The sequence below is a fragment of the Delphinus delphis genome, chromosome 3, assembly GCF_949987515.2.
Source record: "Delphinus delphis chromosome 3, mDelDel1.2, whole genome shotgun sequence".
In the NCBI taxonomy this organism is placed as follows: domain Eukaryota; kingdom Metazoa; phylum Chordata; class Mammalia; order Artiodactyla; family Delphinidae; genus Delphinus; species Delphinus delphis.
The window spans coordinates 45730953-45758682 of record NC_082685.1 but is presented as its reverse complement, the minus strand read 5'-3'; the positions used below and the strand labels follow the sequence as shown (position 1 = coordinate 45758682).

The window sequence follows — 27730 nt, the reverse complement described above, 5'->3', positions numbered from 1 at the left end:
GAACAGATAAGCAGCAGCTGGTGGTATATGGTCAGTGTTTTGAGAATAGCCATGGGTCTTGGAAGGCCGCCTTGCCTTTGCCATCAGTGGCTCCATGAGCCTGGTAACTTGCCCCTCCTCTTTGTTGTCACCTCACAGGAGGAGTGGACCGGATGCTCTCTTGAGAGCGCTTCCAGCACCAGCGTGCTGTGAGAGAATGAGGAAGGAACCAAGCAGAGGAATCTGATCAAATCTGCATAGTGGCCTTATGCACACTTTACCTGGCCAGAGGTAAAACAAAGCTTTTGTTTTCCTCTAGTGTATAAAAGTGGTAGGCGTTTGGCAAGGGTGAAGGCAGCCTTTGGAAGTACTGTAGGCCCTGCATATTACATATCTGCAAGGAGCTTCATTCACATTTTCGTCTCTGTAAACGCTGCCCCCTGGAGTTGTGCAGGGCACAGTCTGGTGGACTGGTGCCAGTCAAATATTTTGGACATAGTCTTCCCAAATAACCGTCTCTGCAACACATTTTTGAACTTCTTTTAGCAGAGGGAAATGCAGAAAACGCTAGCCTATGGGGGAAAAAGGGAAAATAAAAAGTAAATCCCAGAGATAGTTGTGTTTGGTCAGTTCCTTGTTTGGACCATGTTAAGAGTCAGAGGCTAGGTATCTGGTGGACAGTAATGGAAGGACTAAAACTAGGGTCTTTCAAGAAGTCCTGTCTGGCTCGCTGCACCCAAGATGGTTTCCTCTTCCAGCGCAGGTTATATCCTAACTCCCATGGGCATCTTCTGTCTCGGAACGTCTGCCTGCCGCCTGCGGTTAACTGCTAGAAGTTAATTGAATCAGATTGCTGATGTTTAAGAAACATACTGAGAGAAATCTGTGCCTATGGAATCATTTTAATCCCTGGCACTTGTGTGGCAGGAACAAAACTTAAAGCTACTTTGGCATCTGATTTCATCTTCACCACAGTCCCCCATTATACCCCCTTAGTCCATTTTACAGATGGAGAAGCTGGGCCCCAAAAGAGGCTAGCTGAAAATCACGTACCAAAGAGGCAGAGTCCTTTGTCACAGCACCTTGTAACTCGGTAGACAGCTATTTTCTGTAGGTCAGCCTAAAGCAGCTAGGGCCTTGGTGTGTGGCAGGTATGTGGTGTGTGGCCTGTATGAGCCCGGAGTGTATGAGCCCCTGGTTGTCCTTATCCATTGCTGGAAACACTTCCAAGTAACCTCTCTGACTGGCAGGTCTCCTCTTTTTTCATTAGGTTTTTTTTATCCCTTTGTCCATTTGTTCAACAAATGCCTATTGCGTGTTCACTATCAGGCCTTGTGTTACGCACCAGGGATGTAGCACTGAGCAAGAGGAGACAGGGTCTCTGCCCTGAGGGAGCTTATCATTCAGTGGACGATGCGCAGTAAACAATCACGTGATTGAATGCATAATTATAACTCAAGATAAATGTTCAGAAGGAAAGAAACGGAGTTCAACTAGAGTATGGTTTTTGCTGGCATAAACAGTGTCTTTGTGCAAATTAGAAGAAAGGCATCCGCCTCTTGGGGTGTATGAATTGAGATCCCTTCCTCTGGCTGATAGAGTCCACGCCAGGGCAGGGTTTAGAGAAGAGCACCTCCTTGGCTGGGGGTCCTTGTAGGATACAACTTGCATGACCATACTTAACAGGCTGGCATACGCACCTCAGTACAGGACCTAACCTTGACTTAGGATATCAAGGAAAGACGCCTCAGCCGAGGACTGGAAAGTGAGTGGCTTCATACCAGGCAAAGTGCACCGGAAGAGTAGCCCAGGAGGAGAGAACCAGATGCCTAACATCCTGTGCGTATGCTTGAGGAACTATGAAAAAAGCCAGGGTAGATGGTGCTCAGAGAGCAAAGGAGGAAGTGATGTGAAGATGAGGCTGGAGAGAAAAGCAGCTTCTCTGATCTGCAGGAGAAAGGTCTCCTGGGGAAGTAGTTATGGACCAGGATGTGGAGCCAGTTTTCTCCCACAGGCTGTGTGCTCCCCAATGGCGCTTGTTGGTTGGGACACACACAACCTCTGAATTAACAGAGGTTGGTGACTTTTCAGAGGTGGTGTGCCAAGTATTTCTTTATTCAATTCCTCATAAGGTGAGAGGATCCACTCTGGGGTAGAATCTTGCTGGATGCCCTTTTCTTGGACGTAGGAAACAAAGGCCTGGAAACTGGACATTCTACTCTCAGATCTCACCTTTTGTGGTGCAAATCCCTTCTGGAATCAGGCCCATTGAAATAATTGAAATATTTTCCACCCTGTAGAAAACACCAGCAGACACCCCCTCTGCCTGCCATGCTTTGGGTTTATAGCTAGTTTCTATCTTGACACCATCAGTGTTTGCTCCCTCAGTTCTGTCTTCAGGTGTAACCTGATGGTTAGTGTTACTATCTGCCTATAGACCCAATCAGGGCATTGTTTATGGGAGGGGAAGCTAGGAGTTCCAGAACTTTGACCCCTATTTTGTGCGGGCTTTACCCACTGAGAAGGATGGTCCAGTGAAACAAGTATCACAAGACAGGGTTGCCTGGCACTCTTCCGTTTGCTGCCAGCAGTGAGCCAAAGGCCTACCTTGTGATGTCTTCGCTTCCTCCTGAATCGGAGCAGCTCTTTGTGCTGCCGAGACACAAAGTTGACAGCGGCGTACTCGAGCAGGGCTGAGAACACGAAGAGCAGGCACACGGCCATCCAAATGTCAATGGCTTTCACATAGGACACCTGGGGCAGAGGTGGGGGGAAGAGCATAGGGAAGTGAGGAGAGAGCAGAGTGAAGTCTTGAGTACTGAGGAATGTTTTCTGCTCGTTAGGACCCCCTCCCCCATCACTCACTAACTGCTGTCCTCTCTCAGCTGGGATATTAGGATGGAGGGTGCAGAGGGAAACAGAAGAGAAATGCATCAAGAAGACTGGACAGAATATTGGGGAAAAAAGAACATGGTGCCTAGAAGAGCACTAAAGAGAGGGGGACAGTGTGTCTAGCATTATTGTTCGGTGGAACAGAATGTGGTATTTAGACTAAAGCTCTAAATAGGAAGAGAATTTGTACCTAGGGTTAAAAGTAAGTGGAGGATGTCAGTGCGAGTGGCAGAGTAAGATCTTCAAAAACTCTCTCTCCCCATGGAAGCAACTATCAAAAACGGTCAGAACCAACTTTTTTTCAGAACTCTGTTAATTAATCAAAGTCTAACAGCAATCCTGTAAGCATTTATTTAAGAAAATCAGCTGGATCTCAGTAAGAACAGCAAGCTTCATGGCACTAAAGAACCCCCAGCTTTATTGAGATATAATTCACATATCATACACATTTAAAGTGTACAATTCAAAGGTTTTATACATTCACAGATACGTGCAATCATCATCACAGTCAATTTTAGAACATCTTCATCACCTCAAAAAGAAACCTGCTATCTTTTAGCTATCATTTCCTTATTCCCCCAGTTGTCTTCCTCCAGTCCTGGACATTTCATATGAATGGAATCATACAATTTGTGGCCTTTTATGACTGGGTTTTTCACTTAGCATAATGTTTTCAAGATTCATTCATATGGTAGCATGTGTCAGTATTTTATTCTTTTTTTATGGCCAAATAATATTCCATTGTATGGATATAACACATATTGTTGATCCATTTATCAGTTGATGGACAGTTTGGGCTGTTTCTACCTTTTGGTTATTATGAGTAAAGCTGCTATGAACATTGGTGTGTAAGCTTTTGTGCGGATGTATGTTTTTATTTCCCTTGGGGCTTTGTGGTGTTTTAAGTTGCCCTATTCCCATCCTCTCATCCCCAGCTCTGTGCTAGCTTTGAAATCCAACAGCCTGCAAGCATGGTGAACATGAATATCCTGACAGCCACTGCATGGGGCAGAACAGAGTAGGAGATTCTTTAAAGCTGCATTCTCAGGGAATTGTTATTTGACCAGTTTTGTGGTTCTCTGAGAGACCCCACTCACAAGGCTGTCTTTATTTGACCTGACTTGGAGCTGGTCCAGTGTGAACAGCTTTTTCCTTGAGGGCATTTGTTGAAAACAATCATCGCAAGTGTTGAACATTACATCAGCCCCAGGCAGTTGGTAACAGTTGAGGCAAACAATAGGTTGAGCAAAAAGTGTAAAAGGAAAATCTGGGGAATGAGCTGTCCATAGAGGGCTTTAGGAAGCTATGATATATTCCTGGGAATCTATGCACATTCTTAGGCCTGTGTGTATGCTCAGGGAAGACCTGAGAAGGCTCTTAGCACTCAGCTCTGAATAAACAGGAAGTAAAGGCTAAGGCAAAGTTGTAAACTGCTTGGCTGAGTGTTGAAAGTACACACAGAGTCCCTAGGCAAAGGCTGGGAGATGTATAGGGCTCAGGCATTTAAGGAAATCTCTTAAAGTCTTAGCTAACCACTAAGCTAACTGTAGAGACTTCAGTGGCCCCACACAGCAAAGAATACAGACATTACAGAATTAGTTCTGTAAAGTTACTAAACAAACAAACAACAACAAATCCTGAGGAGGGAGGAGAATCTGATTTCCAGAGATGCCACATTGTATAATGTAAAATGTGTAATTTTCAACAACAAATCTAAGACATACAAAGAAACAAGAAAATATGGCGAATGCAACGGACTGAATGTGTCCTCCCCAAATTCATATGTTGAAATCTGAATCCCAATGCGATGGTATTTGGTGATGAAGCCATTGGGAAGTAATTAGGTCATGAGAATGGAGCCCTCATGCATGGGATTAGTGCCTTTATAAAAAGAGTCCAGAGAGCTAGCATACTCTCTTTCTGCCGTGTGAGGATACAACAGTAAGTCAGCAGTTTGCAACTGGAAGAGGATCCTCACCAGAACCAGACTATGCTGACACTCTGATCTCAGACTTCAAGCCTCCAGAACTGTGAGAAATAAATTTATGTCATTTATGAGCCACCCAGTCTATGGTACTTTGTTATAGAAGCCTGGATTGACTAAGTCAGGCCCATACATAGGAAAAAAGCAGTCAAAAGAAGCTGTGCCTGAGCTTCCCTGGTGGCACAGTGGTTGAGAAGCTGCCTGCCGATGTAGGGGACACGGGTTTGAGCCCTGGTTTGGGAGGATCCCACATGCCGTGGAGCAACTAGGCCCATGAGCCACACTACCGAGCCTGCACATCTGGAGCCTGTGCTCTGCAACAAGAGAGGCCGCAATAGCGAGAGGCCCGCGCACCATGAGGAAGAGTGGTCCTCTCTTGCTGCAACTAGATAAAGCCCTTGGACAGAAACGAAGACCCAACACAGCCAAAAGTAAATTAAAAAAAAAAAAAAAGCTGTGCCTGAGGAAACCCAGATGTTGGACTTAACAAAGACTTTAAATCAGTTACATTTTTAATATGTTCAAACAACTGAAAGAAATCTTGTCTACACAACTAAAGTATGAGAGGGAATTCCCTGGCTGTCTAGTGGTTAGGACTCTGCGTTTCCACTGCAGGGGCCACAGGTTCAATCCCTGGTCAGGGAACTAAGATCCCACAGCTGGGCAGCCTGGCCCAAAAAAAAAGTGTGACAACAAAGTCTCACCAAGTAGAGCATGAAATAGAAGTTACAAAAAAGAACCAAATAGAAATTCTGGAGTTAAAAAGTAAAATAACTGAACTGAAAATTTTACTAGAGAGGATAACAGCATATCTGAGTAGACAGAAGAAAGAATTAGTGAATTGGAAGAAGAATCAATGAACTTGAGGTTATCCTGTTTGAGGAACAGAATGAAGAAAAATTAACAGAGCCTCAGAGACATGCGGGGAACCATCCAGTGCACTAACGTATGTTTGATGGGTATTTCAGAAGAAGAGGAGAGAGAAAGAGGCAGAATATTTGAAGAAATGGCAAATATTTCCCCAAATTTGATGAAAAACACTAATGTACACATCTAAGAAACACAATATACTCCAAGCAAGATAAACTCAAAGAGATCCACACCTAGACATACCATAATCAAACTGTCAGAAGCCAAAGAAAAAGAATCTTGAAAGCAGAAAGAGAGAAGCAATGCATCATGTACAAAGTATCCTCAATAAGATTAACAGCTGATTTCTCTTTAGAAACCATGGGGTCTAGAAAGCAGTGGGATGAAATTAAAGATGACCTGAATAAATGGGAAGACATCCTGTGTTCATGGATTGAAAGACTTAACATTATTAAGATGGCAGTACTCCCCAAATTCCTATATAGACTCAACGCATTTTGAACTAAAATTCCTTTTTACTGTTGTTGCAGAAATTGACAAGCTGATCTTAAAATTTATATTCATGTTCATATGGAAATGCAAGTGACCCAGAATAGCCAAAACAATCTTTAAAAAGAACAAAGTTGGAGGACTCACACTCCCCAACTTCAAAACTCACTATAAAGCTATGGTAATCAAGAGAGTGATACTGACATAAAGATAAATATACTTACCAATGGAATAGAATTGAGAGTCCAGAAATAAATCCATACATCTATGGCCAATTGATTTTTGAGGAGAATATAAATTCAGTGGAGGGAAAGAATAGTCTTTTCAACAAATGGTGCTGGGGTAACTGGATATCCACATGCAAAAGAATGATATCTCTCCATATACCATATACAAAAATAAACAAATGGATCGAAACCCTATATTTAGAGCTAAACTATAAAACTCTTAGAAAAAAATGTATGTGTAAATCTTCATGATCTTGGATTAGGTATTTCTTAAGTACGATACCAAAAGCACAAGCAACAACAGAAAATATCAATTAGACTTCATCAAAATTATAAACTTTTGTGCATAAAGAACTATCAATTAAGTAAACAGACAACCCATACAATGGGAGAAAATATATGCAAATCACATATCTCATAAGGGTTTTAAATCCACAATACACAAAGAGCTATTACAACACAACAATAAAAAGGGAAATACCCCAATTAAAAAGTGGGGCAAGAGATTTGAATAGATTCTCCAAAGAAGATACAGAAATGGTCAATAAGCACATGAAAAGATGCTCAACATTATTAGTTATTCAGAAAATGCAAATCAAAACTAGAGTGAGATACCACTTCACTTCTTTTAAGATATTGATAATCAAAGAGATAGAATAACAAGCGTTAATGAGAACGTGGAGAAATTGGAACTTTGGCAGGATTATAAAATGGTGTAGCCACTCCGGAAAATAGTTTGGCAGTTCCTCAAAAAGTTTGGCATATAATTACATATGACCCAACAATTCCACTCTTAGGTATATACTTATAAGGGTTGAAAACATATGTCCACACAAAAACTTGTACACAGATGTTCATAGCAGCATTATTTAAAATAGGCAAAAAGTGGCATAACCCAAATGTCCATCAACTGATGAATAGATAAAATGTGAAATATCCATACAATAGAATATTATTCAGCCATAAAAAGAAATGAAGTAGTGATACATTCTACAACATAAATGAACCTTGAAAATATTATGCTAAATGAAAGAAGCCAGTCATAAAAGTACACATATTGTGTGATTCCCCTTAGCTGAAATGACTAGGATAGGCAAATTCATAGAGGTAGAAAGTGGATTAGTGGTTGCCAGGGGCTGGTGGGAGCGGGGAACAAGGAGTGACTGTTGATGAATATGGGGGTTTCTTTGTGGGGTGATGAAATGTTCTGGAATTAGCGCTGAGGGTGTACAACTTTGTGAATATATTAAATGCCACTGAATTTTATGCTTTAAAAAAAGCGAAGGGGGAAGAATGTCAGGTTGAGTGTAATAGCAAACGAAGCTCAATATCAAGTCTAGTGTTAACAATGAGTGGAGTAGAATGTTGAGTCTAGTGAGGGGGAATGTGGCATCAACTATTAATAGAGAGTGGAGCAGCATGTTGAGCCTAACATAAGGAACAGGAAACAGAATATTACTCCTGCTGTTGCAAATGAACAGAGCAGAAAGTGGTGTCAGTTGGTAACAGTAAACAGAATTTGGTTTCAAGCTTTTACAGTAAATGTAGCAGAATGCAAAGTCTAGCGTTAATAGTGCAAAGGGCAGATTGTTGAGTTTTCTTGTGAGGATGAATAGAGGAGAGAGTGGTGTCTAGTGTAGATGGCAAGTGGAGTAGAATGTCATGTCTCACATTAAAAGTTAATGGTAGAGGGACTTTCCTGGTAGCGCAGTGGTTAAGAATCCGCCTGCTAATGCAGGGGACACAGGCTCGAGCCCTGGTCCAGGAAGATCCCACATGCTGTGGGGCAACTAAACCCGTGCACCACGACTACTGACCCTGCGCTCTAGAGCCCACGAGCCACAAGTACTGAGCCCATGTGCCACAACTACTGAAGCCCACACGCCTAGAACCCATGCTCCACAACAAAGAGAAGCCACCACAATGAGAAGCCGGTGCACCACAAGGAAGAGTAGACCCCGCTCACCGCAACTAGAGAAAGCCCATGCGCAGCAACAAAGACCCAATGCAGCCAAAAAAAAAAAAAAAAAAAAAGAGTTAATGGAAGAGTCATGTCATGAAAAACAAAAAACAGTGAGGAAACTGTTCTAGATTAAAAGAGCAAGTGTATGCAGTATGAATGTTTATTGGATCCATGTCCATTGATGACAGTTTTTGGACAATTGGGAAAATTTAAAGGTTCTATATTAGATGAAATTATGGAATTATTTCTAATTCATTAATACTTATTCAAGTAATGTTAATTTTTTAGATGTGATAATATCATTGTGATCATTATTCCTTATTTAGAGGTGAATTGTCATGTCTGTAACCTTCAAATAATGCAGCAAAAGTTGCATCTATCTATCTACTTACCTACCTACCTATAAATAGAGATAACGTACGTGTGGCAAAATGATAACAATTGGCATTGAGATGAAGGCTTTTAGGGTGTTTGTTGTATATTCTTACAACTTTTTCTGTATCAAAACAATGTTAAGTGCAGTATTGCATTGGAAATGGTGCAGAATGTTGCACTTAACATGAAGCTGAAGGGAGCAGAGTATGGCATCTGGCATTAACAGTAGAGCAGAGTGTTGTGTCTAGTGATGAGTGAGTAATGGGGAATGTGGCTCCAGTGACTGTAGTGAATGTAGCACCTAGCACACAGCACCTAGCATTAAAAGAGAGTAAAGCAGAATGAGGCATCAAGAGTTCATATGACAGAAATCTCTTGAATTCCTATACACTAATGATGAAAAATCTGAAATAAAAATTAAGGAAACACTCCCATTTCCCATTGCAACAAGAAGAATAAAATACCTAGGAATAAACCTACCTAAGGAGACAAAAGACCTATATGCAAAAAACTGTAAGACACTGATCAAAGAAATTAAAGATGATACAAACAAATGGAGAGATATACCATGTTCTTGGATTGGAAGAATCAACATTGTGAAAATGACTATACTAACCAAAGCAATCTACAGATTCAATGCAATCCCTATCAAACTACCAATGGCATTTTTCACAGAACTAGAACGAAAAATTTCACAATTTGTATGGAAACACAAAAGACCCCGAACAGCCAAAGCAATTTTGAGAAAGAAAAACGGAGCTGGAGGAATCAGGCTCCCGGACTTCAGACTATACTACAAAACTACAGTAATCAAGACAATATGGTACTGGCACAAAAACAGAAATATAGATCAGTGGAACAGAGTAGAAAGCCCAGAGATAAATCCACGCACATATGGTCACCTTATCTTTGATAAAGGAGGCAAGAATATACGGTGGAGAAAAGACAGCCTCTTCAATAAGTGGTTCTGGGAAAACTGGACAGCTACATGTAAAAGAATGAAATTAGAACACTCCCTAACATCATACACAAAAATAAACTCAAAATGGTTTAAAGACCTAAATGTAAGGCCAGACAATATAAAACTCTTAGAGGAAAACATAGGCAGAACACTCCATGACATAAATCACAAGCAAGACCCTTTTTGACCCACCTCCTAGAGAAATGGAAATAAAAACAAAAATAAACAAATGGGACCGAATGAAACTTAAAAGCTTTTGCACAGCAAAGGAAACTATAAACAAGAGGAAAAGATAACACTCAGAATGGGAGAAGATATTTACAAACGAAGCAACTGACAAAGGATTAATCTCCAAAATATACAAGTAGCTCAGGTAGCTCAATATCAAAAAGCAACCCAATCCAAAAATGGGCAGAAGACCTAAATAGACATTTCTCCAAAGAAGATATACAGATTGCCAACAACCACGTGAAAGGATGCTCAACATCACTAATCGTTAGAAATGCAAATCAAAACTACAATGAGGTATCACTTCACACCAGTCAGAATGGCCATCATCAAAAAATCTACAAACAATAAATGCTGGAGAGGGTGTGGAGAAAAGGGAACCCTCTTGCACTGTTGGTGGGAATGTAAATTGATACAGCCACTATGGAGAACAGTATGGAGGTTCCTTAAAAAACTGCAAATAGAACTACCATATGACCCAGCAATCCCACTACTGGGCATATACCCTGAGAAAACCATAATTCAAAGAGTCATGTACCACAATGTTCATTGCAGCTCTATTTACAATAGCCAGGACATGGACACAACCTAAGTGTCCATCGACAGATGAATGGATAAAGAAGGTGTGGCCCATGTATACAATGGAATATTACTCAGCCACAAAAAGAAATGAAATTGAGTTATTTGTAGTCAGGTGGATGGACCTAGAGACTGTCATACAGAGTGAAGTAAGTCAGGAAGAGAAAAACAAATACCGTATGCTAACACACATATATGGAATCTAAAAAAAAAAAAAAAGGTTCTGAAGAACCTAGGGGCAGGACAGGAATAAAGACGCAGACATAGAGAATGGACTTGAGGACACGGGGAGGGGGAGGGGTAAACTGGGACGAAGTGAGAGAGTGGCATGGACATATATACACTACCAAATGTAAAATAGATAGCTAGTGGGAAGCAGCCACATAGCATAGGGAGCTCTGTGCTATGTGTCCACCTAGAGGGGTGGGATAGGGAAGGTGGGAGGGAGACGCAAGATGGAGGGGATATGGGTATATCTGTATACATATAGCTGATTCACTTTGTTGTACAGCAGAAACTAGCAAAACATTGTAAAGCAATTATACTCCAATAAAGATATTTTAAAATGTTTTGAAAAAAGGAGGAGATATGGGGATGTATGTATATGTGTAGCTGATTCACTTTGTTATAAAGCAGAAACTAACACACCATTGTAAAGCAATTATACTCCAATAAAGATGTTTAAAAAAACCCCACGAAATAGTGACTAATTCCTTGTGCTCGCCTTGTCTCAGGCAGGGAAGGGAGATGTGTGTCCTCCTTATCTGTCCTGGTGTTCTGTGCTCTTGGGCAGTAGGACTTACCTTGGGCAGGGATGCTCGGGAGCCCGAGCTCTGGGTGGTCATGGTGAGCACGGTGGTGATGCCCAGGCCCACACGGGCTGGGGCAGCATCCATGTTGATCCAGAAGGAAATCCACGAGAGGATGACAATGAGCAGGCTGGGAATGTACATCTGGATCAGGTAGTAGCCCATCTGTCGCTCCAGGTGGAACCGGGCCTCGATGCAGGTGAATTTGCCTGCAAGAATTTATAGTGGGAAGGCCAGGTAGCCTTGGACAGGAGCAAGGCTTTGAGGTCAGAGCAACCTCGACTGGAGTCCTGGTTCAGCCTCACACTAGCTGTGTCCTTAGGTGAGTGTCTGAATCTTTCTGTGTCTCAGTTTCCTCATCTTTGGTAAATTGGGGATAATGATAATGATGGTAATAGTAATAATAATACCAACCTCATATGGTTACTCATGGTTACTGTGATGGTAAAATGAGATGATGCCTGTGCCTATAAAGAACTTAGCACAGTCCTCACAAACCATTAAGGCTGAGAGTGTCATTTGCCGTCATCCCCATCAACACTATTTTGTTGCTAAGAGTGGGCCGAAGTGGATCATTCTCTATCCTTCTGCCAGTTTTGTTCCCAAAAAGTGACTCATTTCTGTTACTTCCTCTTGTAGAACCTTTCTTTCCTTCCATCTCTCCCCATACAAGAAAGTCCCCATTACCTACAGGGAAAAGTTCAAACTCTAGTCTGCCCTTCACGGTCGAACTCTAGCCTGTTTCCACCCCATTTCTCTTGTTTCTTTACTCTACTCATGACCCCCTACACTCCATCCCTTGCCTTGAGCATCCTCTGTATTTTCTCACTTCTGAGTTTTTGAGCCTGATAATCTCTCTGCCCCGAATGCCCTTCTTCCGCCCCACAACCAGCCAAAGGAATCGTCCGTCTCCTTTATGGCAGTTTAACTGTGAAGTCTCCCCCAGGCAGAGTGCGCTTTTTTTCCTGTGTCCCTTCAGCTCTCTTCACATGATCATCAGAGCCTTTAAGGCATAGTACACTGAGTTAGTAGGCAAGTTGATCTCTCTCTCTCTCTCTCTCTCTCTCTCTCTCTCTCTCTCTCTCTCTCTCTCTCTCTCTCTCTCTCTCTCTCTCTCTCTGTCCTCTGCACCAGACTGCGGACAGCTCGTCTCCTCCCAATCTGTGAATCCCTGGAACTGGGCTGGGCCATCCCATGGTGGCGTCTTAACTCCAGTCTACCGATGCACAGTTACCAGGGGATTTTCTACAGCTCCCTGGACAGCCCCTTCCATGTGGACAGGGCCTTGCCAGTCTTCTCTCCTTGAATCCACAGAGCTAGCCCAGAACTCAGCTCTCACTTAAATGTGAATAGTGAAGGGCAACTGAGATGATGAATGAGAAAACGCTGTGTAAACAGTAAAGGGCTGTGTGTGGTATGTGAGAATCTGTTGTGATTATTTGATTCATGGGGACTCACTGCTAATGAGAGTACAGTTGGCCCTCTATATCTGTGGGCCCTGCATCCTTCAGTGAGGAGGGCCAACTATGGTCTTGAGCATCCCTGGATTTTGGTAATTTGGCAGGTCCTGGAACCCGTTCCCCTTGGATACTGTCTCTGAGTCTCAGCTTGCCCAGGGATGAAGAGAGTATTTTTGAAGGTTCTAAGATATCTCCGAGATCACTGGAAAGAGACAGCTGTCCTAAACAGACCAGCACCCAGGCTGCCTGCTTTTTCTCTGGGCCTTCTACTTGCATCAGAACCCACAGTGGTTTCTCTGAACCCCTCTCCTTCACCTCCTCTTCTCCTGGGCCCCTGTCCCAGCCTGTCATGTGTCTCCACTCCACTCGGCTGTGTTCAGACAGCAGCCCCCGGCCCAGCTCCCCAGCGTGGCATACTAACTGACTGCCTTTTGTCCACAGCGTTCCATGAGCTCCTTCCCAGCCTGAAACAGGGCAGGCAAAGCCAGTCTTGATCCGGTCCCACTTCATCCCTGTGTTCAACCTTCCAACAAATGCTGGGCTAGGCATGGGAGATAGAGAGCTGAGCTAAAAAGTGGGATTCCCTCCTTGTAGCTCACAGTCCAGGGGACCCTTTCCAACTTCACTGTTTACTAATCCTCAGTGCCAGCTCCCAGCGCCCCACTGAGGTCTAATGTGAACATTCTCTGTGCTTTTGCCCTCTCAGAAATGCCAGTCCCGGGACTTCCCCAGCGGTCCAGTGGTTAAGAGTTCACCTTCCAATGCAGGGAGTGCAGGTTCGATCCCTGCTCGGGGAGCTAAAATCCCACATGCCTCACGGCCAAAAAAAAAAAAAAAAAAAAACAAAAACAAAAACAAAACCAGAGCATAAAACAGAAGCAATATTGTAACAAATTCAGTAAAGACTTTAAAATGGTCCACATCAAAAAAAAAACCTTAAAAAATAAATAGAAATGCCAGTCCCTCTGTGATAGACACTGCTAGATGTCCTCCCACTGTCGGCTCTCCCTTCTGCCTTAGGGACAGGGTCCGTCCTGAGCTGGACATACTGCTACCTGGAAAAGAGACTGTATCTCCCAGCTCCTCTTGTCATGAGATATGGCCCAAGCTCAAGTGACTTGTCCCAGGACTCACAGGAAGAAAGCGTGGGAGCCACTTTTTGGTTTCAAGGGACATTCTCTTGACCACTAGGTAATAAATACGGAGGTAGATCCACCACGGGTACCTCGGAAGATCCGTTGGATCAGCGACTGAACGAATGTTTGCACTGACCTCTGGCCCTGGCTGGGTTGAGATGGGCCCTCGCACGTACCTGTGTTGTAATGCTTGGTGCAGTACCTCAAGTCCTTCTCCTCCTTCAGGATAAACTGGGGCAGAGTCAGTCCATCTGCCACCTGCACAGCCCCCTGCTCCTGCCACTCAAAGATGAGGTCATTCATGGTGTATCCAACTGGGATGGGATGAGAAGGAGGAGAAGTCACCACCCAGAAGCTCTTATTTGAAGCACGTCAGGGGTACTGCAGGAAGGGCGTCTAACATGAAGCATGTTAGAAGCAGAGAGGCATCAGACACTCAGTGGAACTCGTGAGACTATGTCGCTGCTGCGGTTTTTTTCTCCCCACACAAGAGGTTAAAGCTGGTTTCGTTGTTGACATCTACCCCACAGCCCTTCCACCTCTCTTACCCACCCCCCGCCAGCCTCCCACCTTAGCTTGTCCTCTTGCCCTCACCCCTCAGTCCCATGTCAGATTCAGCTGACCTCCGCTCTTTTTGCCTGTGCACCATCCTTGCAAATCCCCCTCTTGTGCCCCCAGCAGATTTTCCTCTGGGGAATAACTGTATGGTATGCTATCCTGGCGGGGCTATCAGTTGGGGGCCAAGGTGTGAGATGGTGACTCAACTAGGCCAATCAGACTCTCTGTTGAGTAAAGTGACAAAGGGTTCGGGGATGGCTGGTGCAGACTCTTCTCAGAGGTGGTGCTCCGAGGGGATGGTCTGTTAGTTCCTGTTGCCTAAATGCTCTGGCCTGGTTCTTGTACTTTAGCTTTTCCTTCAAGTCCATGTGGAACCCCTATGTCCTTCCACTTAATTCCATTCTTTACATGAGTCAGATTGGTTTCTGTGTTTGCAGTCAAAGAAGTGAGCTCCCCCATCTGTTAAAATCTTGGTTCACCTGTGATCTCCTCCATAAAGCCTTCTCCATACCCTGTCTCCTTCCCAGTCAGAAGGAAGTGCACTTTCTGCCTTGAGGCCACAGCGTTTTGTACGTCTAACCACACACTTACCACTTGCTGCCTGCCTTAGAGTTACTTGTGCAGAAGACCTCTCCCTTGCTGGAGTGAGCATCCATGACTTATTCAAGCTATTGCTCCTCCATTCCTGGTGAGCATGTTCACAGGGGACATGGAACAGTGCCTCTTTGGAGAATGCTGCTGGCTCCAGAGCTGAACTTCAGTCAGACAATGTTAGGGAAGTTATGTTTCTAATGCGTTTTCTAAGAGCAAAGCTCCTCATCTGGTATTTGGGCTATTACAGTAATCTCCTGGGGTCCAGTGGTTAGGAGCATCTGTGTGGGAATTTATGCTGGTCCCATGGGGATAGGAGAGTCTGGTTCTTTTAGAGGCCTCATGCAAGGGACTCACAGCTTTCCAGTTGCATAATGCACGTCTGGACGTCCATGGGGAAATTCTTCAAGTCCATGGGGCAGGCCAGTGTCAGGGTGATTCTGGGAAGAGAAAGGAGTTGTATGATGTTGGAACCACAAACCTGAGAAGCTGTGCCTCTGTTCCAGTTACTGCTGGAAAATCAGTTATCTAGGAAAGGCCAAGGAGGCTAGGGAACCAGTGTTTATTGAAATAATATATGTATATTTCCACGTCAGAGAGATAAAGTAGGTTGCCTAAAGTCACACAAGTAGGTGGAACTTCTGGGCTTCTTTGGCATCTGTCTGGCTTCTAGAAACTTGCCTTTAGCAAGTTGCCTGAAGGCCTGTAGGCCATGGGCCACCTCCATCCCTTATCTTCTGTAGAGCCCTCAGGTAGGGCAGAGCCTGAATTTTAAATTGAGCACCACCAGGCCTCAAGCATCCCCAGGTGCACCTGTATGTATCAGGTGCGCAGGTGGTTCTTGGGTTCTCCCTTCACACACTAGGCTCATCAAAAGTGATTTCCAAGAGGCTCCCTGCACGCTGGGTGTCCAACACAGCTGACTCGCGTCTGCGGGCTCCTGCTGGGGTCAGTTGGGGAGTGGTGGTTGCTCCAGGCGTCTGGGCTAGTGTTTATTTTGGGTTGTTCAACCCTGGCAGAGACTGTAACCTCAGAACCAGAGGGAGTCCCCCTAACAGAATCTCGAGGTCTGCAGCTCAGCTGCGATGCAAGACTTCAGCTTGAAAGGCTTTGCCAGCATCTGAGCCCCTGCTGCAGGGAACAGAGAAGAAAGGCTCGTGGAGGCCAGAGAGACTTAGATCATCAGGCCAACTCCTGCACTGGACAGGTGAGAAAACTGGGATGCAGAGAAGGCTAGGTGGGGAGGCATGTCAGGTCACACAGCCAGCTGATGGCTCAGCCAGGGTTCGAAACCAGGTCTCCTGGCTTTTGGATTTTGAGCTCGTATGTTTGCTGGTGGGCTTTCTAGCACTGCTGTCCTGAAAAGCCAACCTCAATACCTGAAGACCCCTAACTGGTGGTCTTGTGGGGCTTAGCTGCTGGCACCTCGGCCCCACGTGGTGAGGCCCACGGCCTGGCGCGAACTTCCTGCTCCAGCTCTCACCCACGGCTGTGGATGCGGGTCCTTTAAGCACAAGGCAGAGGCAGGGAGGGAAAGGTCAGGGAGAGGGAGGGGAAGAAGAGGGGAAAGAGGGAGCGGGAGAAGGAGGGGGAAGGGAAGGGAAAGTGCACGCAGTTGAATTTCTGAAGATAAAAGCTCCAAAGTGGGGCAGCCGTCACACTGGGTGAACTTCCTGAAGTTGAATGACCTTGGAACATCACTTTCTGCTGATTTGTCTTTCTGTCATGCTGCACTGGGGCTTAGCTTCCTGGAGATATGAAACTGAGCCTGGCTGCAGCAGAATCCAAGCCAGCCAGGCCTCGGTGGCCATCCTGAGCCCGTCACCCTTCCACTCTGGATGCGCACTGGGTGGGGCGGGCAATGGGTGAGGAAGGCCATGTTGGCCTTGGATTCCTCCCAGTCTGCCCTTCCATGGTGCCTCCTTTACCTGCTGAGGTCCCTGAGTCCCCTCTCCCACCCAGCCTGCTCTCAGGGGAGACTCTGAATCTATTCACATTTGGGGATTAGGATCTGTGCGGCCTCTCCAATGGGCTTGGACACTTAAAGCTCATCTCCTAATGGAAATAAAAAGATATATTCCCCTGAGGGACTGGAGGGGCAGGAGAGTCATTTAGGACCAGTGTCCCCCCCCCCTTTTTTTTTTAAACTTTTTATTTTATATTGGCGTATAGCCGATGAACAATGTTGTGATAGTTTCAGGTGCACAACGAAGCGGCTCAGCCATACATATACATGTATCCATTCTCCCCCAAACTCCCCTTCCATCCAGGCTGCCACATAACATTGAGCAGAGTTCCCTGTGCTACACAGTAGTAGTAGGACCAGTGTCCCTTTAAGCTCTTTGAAATAAAAACATATTCATTCACTCATCAAATATTTGAGTGCCTATTGAATGCTCTGCACTATTCTTCTAGGCTCTGAGTGGGCATTAGGTGCACACTAACAGATTAGAATCTAGGTTCTGCTACTTTGTAGCCGTGGGAACTCTGGCAAGTTGCTTAAACTTTCAGATCCTCACTTGTCTAATCTGCAAAGTGGGCGTAATAAAGCCTACTTCATAGGGTTGTTAGGAGGATTATAAATAATACATATAAAGTCTGAGCCTAGTAGGTAAATTCCCAGTGAATGGTACGTAGTAAGGATATAACATGGACATTGGTCCTTCTCTCCATGCCTTGGGGGAGGAGACTGAGAATTAGGTGGGTTGGGAGGGGCACAGAGTGTGGCAGGAAGCTCTGAAAGTTTGCCCATAACCAGTGTATGCAGGATATCCCCCAACTGGGGAGGGGAGTCCCAGCAGACTCAGTGCAAGGAGTAGAGGATAGAAAGGCTTTCTAGAAGGGAAGGAGCAGCCCTGGCTTATACCTGTGAGCAGCACCGTCCACCTGGCAGGCCATTTATGTTGAAGTTGCTGTGATTTTTCAGACTTTGCGCCTTTGCTCGGCTATTATTTAAAATTATGATAGAAACGTTTACCATGAGATCCACCCTCTTAATAAGTGTTTAAATGTACAGTAGAGTATTGTTAACTATAGAGTATTGTTGTTCAGCAGCTCTCTGGAATTTATTCATCTTGAGTAACCGAGTGTTCCTGGGGTCAGCATTGTCTTTGAATATTCTTTCCCCATCTTGTTTGATTGAAATTCTGGGTAAGCTTGGGGGCCTAACTTTAACCTTCCCTCTCTAGGATGCTTCCTTGGTCCCCCTGGTTATAATGAGCTACTCGCTTCTAGGAGTTCCCGTGGTATTTTATTCTTACTTGCTGAGTGTAAGCTGCAGAGCTGGCTCTGCCTGTTCCGTAAAGGTGTTCGGTTGCCAGGGCCTGTTCACCTCTGTTTGGCCCTCCTCTTAGCGTCTGCCCCCACAGGGTATGTTCTGAGAATGGAGGGGATGAGCCTGTACAGAACTCACCGGATGCTGTAGAGGACATTCCCATTCCGGGAGATCCTCAGCAGTTTGTTGTCCGTGGTGATCTCGTGGAAGTGGGCCCCCTTCTCATTGGCAAAGAACAAGTCAGGTTTCCAGATGGAGTCCAACATGGATGGGTCCAGGTCCAGAGAGTCATCCGGGTATTCGTTGTAGGCCAGCCGGGGGTCGTTCCACTGCTGCCGTAGGAAGATGTTGACCCTATAGTCCTACAGGCAGGAGATAAGGAGGTGGACTCAGAGTCAGGCCCTGGGATGTCACATCTTGGAGGGCCCAGGTGCTTTCGGTCAGCGCTTCCCAAAGCCCCTCCTGGAGGATGCTATCAGAGCATGGTTGCATCTTACATGGGGACGAGACGTAAAGTCTGTGCATCAGGCAAAAATCAGGGCAGTCATAATTATCCCTGAAAATTCTCTAGATGCCCTGTTAAGTATATCCAACTCTGAACTGAGATTAATTAAATGTTATTCTTTCTTCTGAAAAATTGAAAAAATGAAGTTCATACTAATGTAATAAACACCTGTTTTTCATCCTGTTAACATTTTGTTGTGTTTGCTTCAGTTTTTGTTAGATAAGAGAAATAATACATCACAGATAAAGCTGAAGTCCCCCTTTTATTATCAACCCCATCAGTGCAGTAATTCTTATGCCCACTAAGGTTTGAGAGTCACTATTCTAGACAGATTGAAGGAACAAAAGAAAAGACTAAAAGCTGATGCCTGAGCATTCACACTATTTTGCCCAATTCCCAAGCAGTGAAGGGAAGTTGGGTGGAGGGATTTTATAGTGTTCTGCTGGTCTTAGGGTTCACACCACTCTTTCAATACCGGCCTTCTGTTACCTTCTATAATGTGTTGATTTGTTTGTTTGGGGAGGACTAACAGATGCCACATCTTACTGGAACCCAGCGCTAAGTTAAATGCTCTCTGATGGGACAAAAAAAGTCATGATCAAACCAAGTAGGGAAATGTTTGATTAAACCAAATGTATCAGATTTCTTTATGGCAGGACTTCTCAGAGACCTTAATACGCTGAGGAGTTGTGTACATCTCCAAGAGGGGAATAGACTATGCAACACTGCCTTGATTTATTTTGGCCATAGAACTCTTTTATTTTGTGCATGAGGCTCATCTTCTACAGAATGTGGGTTAGAAATTGCTGTCCTAGTCAAAACTACCCGCTTCCCCACCTTTTTTTTTTCCAGATGAGGGAACTGAAATCTAGAGAGAGTTGAGACTGGCTGTGTCTCTCTGAAAATGTAGAGCAGAGTTGATTTTGAAGCCCAGGTGCCTTGATTCCTAGCTGAGGTCTTAGAGGGTCTTAAAGAATCCATTTAGTTCTCATTAACAACCTGAGAAGCAATTTGTGGTAGGTCTCCACAGTGGGAAACTGGGTAATGAAGTTAAGAAATATTTCCATTAAGAAAAGTTTTAAATTTTGTTAGAGAGACATTGTAAACTTGGGGCCCGTGAATATTCCATTGCAAGTAGAATTTGGGGTGTATTTGTGTTTTCCTATGAAGAAGGGTATAGCTCTCTCTGTTGGATTCCCAAGAGGGTTTATAGTTCCCTAGAAGATTAATAACCTCAGTTGAAGTCCAACTTTAAATGTTCTCCTTCAGGGAATAATCTCTTCTCAGAAGCACCTGCTGCTGCTTTTTCTCTGAAGGTGCAGGATAAAGGAGGTTATGCAATATTTTCTTTTGGGGTGCTACGCGTAAATCCCGATCACCCTCGATCTGTCATCAGCAGGAATGGACTGAAGCAAACAGCCCTTCTGCCCCCCACACTCCCCCCCGCCACTTCCTCCCACATTCTGTTTGCCTACAGGAATATCAGTAGCTTCCTGAAATGTTCCAAGACGTCTTATGGGACTGTTCTGTAATTTAGTTGAAGCCTCTCCCTCCAGCCCCATAGAAAATGACATTTGGTCTCATAATCAGGAATAAAGACACAGACGTAGAGAATGGACTTGAGGACACGGGGAGGGGGAAGGGTAAGCTGGGACGAAGTGAGAGAGTGGCATGGACATATATACACTACCAAATATAAAATGGATAGCTAGTGGGAAGCAGCCGCATAGCACAGGGAGATCAGCTCGGTGCTTTGTGACCACCTAGCTGGGTTGGATAGGGAGGGTGGGAGGGAGACGCAAGAGGGAGGAGGTATGGGAACATAGGTATATGTATAGCTGATTCACTTTATTATAAAGCAGAAACTAACACACCATTGTAAAGCAATTAGACTCCAATAAAGATGTTAAAAAAAAATTTCCTATCTTATAAGTCCTGCGGTGGAGGGAAAACTTCAGGCCAGACTGGAGGTTGATTCTTTGTTTTTCCTGTTGATTGTAATAGCTCCCAACCTGGCCCCATCTCATCAGGGATTAGAAACAGCCTCTGTTTGTCCTGTGGATTTTACATGAAGTACGTGTGTTTGTGTGCGTGTGTGTGTGTGTGTGAGTGAGTGAGAGAGAGAGAGAGAGAGAGAGAGAGAGGGAGGGAGGGAGGGAGGGAGGGAGAGATGAGGCACTGGGAGTCATGTCAGAGTAAACAGACTATGAATGGTTGGACAGAAAAAGCCTTCAGTCCCCAAACCCCAGCTGCACTTCTGATGTTCTTGCCAGCAACATGTCAAGCCAGTTTATGTGGCTGGAAGGAAGAAAAGAAAGTGGCATTTCTTAAAATGGCCTGTTAGGCACCAGGTACTGTTCTAGATACTGTCACACACATTTAATCCTTACAAAACCCCTGCAAGCTAGACATTCAAATTCTCCTAGTGAGGTTCAGGAAACTGAGGTTTGGAAAGGTTGAGCTAGTAAGCAGCAGAGCTGGAATCTGAATCCACATCAGCCCGACCTTCTAGTGAGCACTTGTTGATTACGTCCCCTGGCTATGGATGGCTGGTTCTGTGCTGGGGAGCCTCTTCTCTCACCCCCACTGCCTGCTCAGTTTAAGTCTTATCTCCTGTAGGAGGCTTGGTGCCCCCAGGCTTCCCTGACCTCTTCCTTTTCTGATCTCCTAGCAAAATGGAATGGCCAGAAACGTTTAATTTAGCACTACCTCACTGTGTGTGTCTTATCTCCTCAACCTGAAGGGCAACAGTTTGAGAGGATAAACCTGACCTCCTCTTTCTCTTGCACCATCCTACCTACTCACCCAGTCGGTGTACCTGGAGCTATCCACCACCCAGGAGGGGGAGGGGGAGGGGGAAGCAGAGCCGGAAAAAGATGGGGTAGGAAGAGCTTTCCCCATTTTTTATTTATTTTTTATTTTTTTGACGTACGCGGGCCTCTCCCATTGTGGAGCACAGGCTCCGGACGCGCAGACTCAGCGGCCATGGCTCACGGGCCCAGCCGCTCCGTGGCATGTGGGATCTTCCCGGACCGGGGCACGAACCCGTGTCCCCTGTATTGGCAGGCAGACTCTCAACCACTGCGCCACCAGGGAAGCCCGAGCTTTCCCGATTTTATAGCTGGAGATACTGCGGGTCAGAGAGAGGAGGCATTGTCCAAGGTCACATAGCAATTCAGAAGAGACCTGGGATTAAAATCTGGATTTACTTCTCCGGGCCCCACAGTTAGAAGGAGGAGTTAGGCTAGATGGTCTCTAAGAACCCTGCCAAATATAATAGGTGATCGTTATTAGTTTTATGTTTTCCAGCGACATTTAATGGAGCATCTAAGTGCCAGGCACTGTTCTCGGCACTGGAGAACACGCTGAGAACAAGAAAGACATGTTTGTGCTGTCACAGAGCCTACGGTGTAGCGCTTACACCACACGGAGATTGGGCTCTGCTGGGGATTATGTACAGGGCACTGGGGAGATACAGAAGTTAAGGTGAGACCAAATATGGCAGAGCCAAAAAGGAAAAGCATTTTGGGCAGTTGGAACTGCACCTGTGAAGGCCTAGAGACAAAGCAAGAGCATGGTGCTTTGGACCGAACAGCAAGTAGATGAGTGAGGGCAGGAGGGGGAGGAAGCACGCAGCGCCCAGCAGGCTGTCCTGGGGAATGCGGACTCCATCCTGGGACTAATGTGGAGTCTTCGAAGAATTTTAAGTAGGGAAGGATATTATTACAGTTGCATTTTATTACTGATATTTAAAAATACTTTATTTTTCTTATCACAGAAGTAATGCTTGTTGATTATAAAGCAATAGAAACATACGTCACCTAAAAGGAGAAAAACAAAATGAAAACCATAGGGTCTCGCTTTGAAGCGATTCATGAGAAGTGAGGGTAAGAGCTGAGGAGACTGTGTCTGATGTCCTCAGGCGACTTGTCCCCTTCTCCTAGTGCCCCCTTCTCCCCTCAGCACCCGCTCCCCAGACGAGCTGCTGCATCGATTTTCTCCTCCCCGGTTGGTAAACAGCAGCAGGAAATGCCGTTTGGAACGGACCAATATAACCGTTGTAATAGGCTGAAAGCTAAATGCCGTTTCGCTTACTTGGCTCTGCAGTTACTCTGGTCAGTGTTCAACCTGATGGGGGTCCACGTTCGGGCCCAGAGGCTGGAAGAACAGCACTGGAGTTCTCCAGCTGAGAACCTCAGGTCCCACCTCTGGTAGTTGGCTTCCAGGCCTTGACCCTCAAGGTGGCCCATCTTCTGAGTCCGAGGGGGAGGGACTGGTGGAGCTCTGGCTCAGCAGGCTCTAGCACCCACTCTCTAGTCTTGCATCTGAGATTCCCTGATGGCTTGATTTCTGGAAACTGGGCAGCTTCCATGCTTGCGAGACCAAGGTAGAGTATTAACTCATTCATTTGTTCGTTCTGTCATTCAACAAACACGGAGGGAAGGCTTCCTGTGTGCACCCACCACCGCGCCATCCCCGCCCCGGTTATGTCTAATTTCAGACTCTAACCTCTCCCAGCAAACTCCTCTAAACTCAGTATTGTGCTGAAATAGGAAGCATGAGGTGCTTTAGTAGGAAAGAGCTAAGAACATAGTGGGTGTGTTGGTGGGAAGAGGACGTGAAGGGCAAGATGTGTGCCCACAGCAGGCAGAACCAAGAGCCATCACCCAAGAGGAGGAGGAAGAATCAGATTCTTATACCCTCCTAAGTGTCAGCCTTCTAGCCATTAAAGGGATGTTTCTTCTCTAAACTTGATTCAACTCTATAAACACTTATGAGGCCCAGTGGGAGAACGGTGAGAGCAGAGGCTCAGGTCTTGGCTTCTACCCTCACAGAGCTCAGATTATCTAGCAAGCAAGGCAAGGTATGGACACAAATCTAACATACAAAACTGAAAGTGATAAGGGTCAGAAGAGGTTCTAACAAGCTGCTATTAGATATTGCTTTCAAGTCATTGACATTACTTCCAGGCAGGTTGGGTGATTCTGGAAGTGATTTTGGGGAGAAGGTGGCATTTGAAATGGCCCCTATCAGGTTGTTTCATCCTCCTGAAGTTAGCATCTCTAGATCTGGTGTTGTTCTGAGATATGAATAATATCTGATTTTGGCTGGAAAGGAGGCCAGTGATGTGTGAGGAGGAAGGACAGAGGTGAGGAATACAGGTGTAGAGCAGGACAGGACATGAGGACCAGGGCTTCGGCCTTGGTGTATTTAGCGTTAGGATTTGTAGAGTTGGCGGGGGTGGGATGGGGGGGCAGGTTATCAAAGGAATTTCATATGGAAGGAATAGCACCAGCAAAGGTGTATAGGCAGGGGCATTCAAACAGTTCAGTTTAGCTCAACCGTCAGCTGCGTAAGTAATAAAAGTCCCTCTTACTGAGGACCTACTAAGTACCAGGCATTGTGCTAAGCATGCCACAAACTTCCGCTCGTCTTATGTTTAAAACAGTCCTATGATTATAGGTGGTTTCACCTTAATTTTATAGATGAAGAAGGCTCAGGGAGATTAAGTAATTAGTCCAAATTCACCCAGTAAATAATGGGCTTGGAATTCAAATCTGGTTTGTCTGATTATATAAAGCACATGCTCTTAACCACTCTGCTGTGATGAGGCTGGAGAATGGATTGATTTGAAACTGTGGGTATCCTTAACTGCCAAACCAAGGTGCTTGGATCTTATTCTGTAGCCAGTTGGGCACCACTGGAGTCTTAAGCAGTGGAGCAATATTCCAGTTTGACTGCAGGAAGATCAGCGTGGGAGGCGTGACCATGAAGTGCCGAAGTGAGAGAAAACGGGACCAGGGAGACTTATTTTGAGGCCACTGTGACAGTTCAATGAAAGATAAGGAAGAGCTAAACTGAGATAGTAGGGATGGAGAGTGGGGCAGAGGAGAGAATCATTGTTCTTTGTCATCATCAGCTTATCCTTCATCATTTTCATCACAAATATTACAGGTAGACTTCTGTCTCAACTCCTTCCTTTTACACACGGCCCAGAGAGGGAAAGAGACTTTTCTCAGGCCACACAGCAGTTCAGTGACTAAGGTGGGACTTGCATACAGAAATCTTGACCCCTTTCCCACTACTTTTCCTAATCCCTTGTACACCTTTAAGGGCAGGAGGAGGAGAACCGAGCTGAATCTGCCATCAGGCAGTCTCTGCTCTCCTTGGAGAAACTCTAACTTAGACTCAGCTCTGACAGGATTTGGGATTAAAATGTGTGAGAACTGGAGCAGTCTGCTCAGAGCCAGGGACCAGGGGGCATTCAGAGTGGAGGGTCCCAGGCTTGGTTTACGAGCTGCTGCTGCTTCTCAAGCACTTTCCCAGACCTCTGAGAAGCATTGTGGAATCAGTCAAAGATGTTGCCTTCAAATGTGAGAAGAGTCACATCACTGCCCTGTGAGAGTATGGACCTGGCTCACCGGCACATGGAGAGTTTACTGAATCTTGACTGAGTGCCAGACACAGTGCTAAGTGCTTTAATGATCCCTCTCCCCAGATTCTCACAGGGATACTATTTTATGGATAAACTGAGCCTGGGGAGACTTAATGCTTTTTCTAAAGTTAGTGACAGAGCTGAGACTCGAATCCATGACTGGCTGACTCCAAAGTCCTGTGCTTTTAAGTAGTACACTGTGTTCGCTTCTTTCTTTCTTTCTTTTTTGTTTTTCTTTTTTGTGTCAGTTCCTTTTATTAATAACGTCTCATACTTATTAACTGCTTTTGACTTTACAAAGCACCCTCACATTAGTTTTGTTCGATGAAGTTCTATGAAAGGGCAGATTCTTATCTCCATTGGATAGACGTGGACATTAAAGCCCTAACAGCTCAAGTTCCCAGCACTAGTTACTGGCAGATGCAGGATTGATAATAACAGTGCACATAATACATTGAGATGTTACCACATGCAAGGGATGGTGCCAAGTTCTTTATGTGTGTTGTTTTATATTTACAATAATCCTGTGATGTAGGTTCTATTATTCTCATTTTACAGTTAGGCAAATTAAGGCATGCACAAGTTAAAGTACTGTACCTGACGTCACACAGCTAGTAAGTGGCAAAGCTGGGATTTGAACCCAAGATGTTAATGCCAGAGCCCATGCATTTAGCTACTAGACTACACCATCCAGAATCTCCCAGATTTGTACTGAGCGACACTTTTGTGATACCTCAATGCCATCAGCTACTGCCTCTGGCTGCTGTTATGTTCCTGTGGGTTTGTAGATACCCACAATTAGCAGGAAATATTAAAACAAGGCAAAGGAGGGAGGTGGGATGAATTGCGAGACTGGGCTGGACATATATACACTATTGATACTATGTATAAAATAGATAACTAATGAGAACCTACTATATAGCACAGGGAACTCTACTCAATGCTCTGTGGTGACCTAAATGGGAAGGAAATCCAAAAAAGAGGGGATATATGTATACGTATAGCTGATTCATTTTGCTGTACAGTGGAAACTAATACAACATTGTAAAGCAGCTATACTCCAATAAAAATTAAAAAAAAATAAAAAATAAAAACGGGCAAAGGACAAAAGGCTTCTGCCCCAGGTCCAGCAGTCTACGAGTACTCCTACATCGTTCCTGATTTGCCCCTTGAATTTTTTTTTTTTTTTTTTTTTTTTTTTTTTGGCCATGTCGCACAGCATGTGAGATCTTAGTTCCCTGACTAGGGATTGAACCTGCACCCCTTGCATTGAAAGCACAGAGTCTTAACCACTGGACCACCAGGGAAGTCCCTGCCCCTTGGATTTGACCCATTGTCTGCTCTACACTCAAGTACAGAGCTGGCAGACTCCCCGGATCCTGACCATTGCGTCCTTGGCTCCAGTTGCCTGCTCCATGCCTTCAGCCTCTCCTGAGTCACCACCCTGCCTGTTGCATTCTCATTTGGATCGCACATAATCAGGGCTACATTTGTTGTGAAGAACTGCCGATGGTTTGGACAAGTGGAGCGGAGCCTCTTTGTTTATCTTCAGGGGATCACTAAAGCCCAGCGTGAGTTTAATAATTACATAAAAATGCTAATTGCAGCCACTTTTATTGGATGTCTAATGTTTGCTAGAATTTTATATGCATTGTATCTCTAAACTTTTCATCAGCCTAGCACACTGAATATTATTATACTCATTTTACAGGGGAGGAAACTGAAATTCAGAGAGGTTAAACAGAGCTTAAGTGTCTTGCCCAGAGTCCCATAGCTAAGCTAGTAGGTGCTAGACCACGACTGTCTGGCTCCCAATTTCACATTCTTTTGACAATTGCATGCTGCCTATTTCCTTTTTTTTTGGCCACTCTGTGAGGCATGTGGGATCTTAGTTCCCCAACTGGGGATTGAACCTGTGTCCGCTGCAGTGGAAATGTGGAGTCTTAACCACTGGACCACCAGGGAATTCCCTCTGTTTCCTTTTTTTGAAAACCAAGTTCCTAGATGGGTAGGTGAAAGAAACATAGTAGACACAGTATACTGGAATCTCACTGAGCCCATGTGACGGGTTGGCTCATACATATCCTCATAGTCAGTATAAGATGGGGAACTTTGTATTGTGATGCTAAACTGAGGTGGATCTGTAACTGGTTGCCGAAGGATGCAAATTGAAGCGTGGGTATTAACCTGAAAAGAGGAAAGAGGACAGTATTGGCAGTACAGGGCATAAAAGTGAGACATGCCACTAGTGAACTTGGAAATACGGAAAATAAGTTTGATCTCTGCGAGTTAAACTAACAGGTGAACATGCAGCAAAGAAATTTGGCAAGGCTCAGCGTAATCACAAACCCATGTGTAATCTCAATGATTTAGAACAGGCCTGTGTTTGTAATTTATTAAGTGGAACCCTAATT

At 44.9% G+C, this 27730-nt stretch overlaps 2 protein-coding genes across 4 annotated transcripts in view; one reads left to right on the top strand and one right to left on the bottom strand.

Annotated features, from left to right (window-relative positions):
• The window catches only part of GLRA1 (glycine receptor alpha 1), a 49111-nt gene that overhangs the window by 3824 nt on the left and 17557 nt on the right, over positions 1–27730 (bottom strand). The window contains exons 3-7 of the mRNA XM_060007151.2: positions 18514–18737; positions 15459–15541; positions 14129–14266; positions 11351–11565; positions 2587–2733 (exon numbers count right to left, since the gene is read on the bottom strand). Coding sequence (XP_059863134.2) covers positions 2587–2733; positions 11351–11565; positions 14129–14266; positions 15459–15541; positions 18514–18737 — 807 coding nt within the window. The remainder of the gene's footprint in view (positions 1–2586; positions 2734–11350; positions 11566–14128; positions 14267–15458; positions 15542–18513; positions 18738–27730) is intronic.
• Positions 1–27730, top strand: part of G3BP1 (G3BP stress granule assembly factor 1) — an 89357-nt gene that overhangs the window by 55632 nt on the left and 5995 nt on the right. The window contains exon 14 of one of the 3 annotated variants that reach the window (XM_060008481.1): positions 139–643. The exons of 1 other annotated variant lie outside the window; for it this stretch is intronic. Coding sequence is in view for 1 of the 2 variants with exons in the window: in XM_069540576.1 (XP_069396677.1) it covers positions 139–164 (26 nt within the window). In the remaining variant the exon portion in view is untranslated. Of the gene's footprint in view, positions 1–138; positions 644–27730 lie in introns of those variants that run through there. One more of the 3 variants, XM_069540576.1, reaches the window with a different exon arrangement.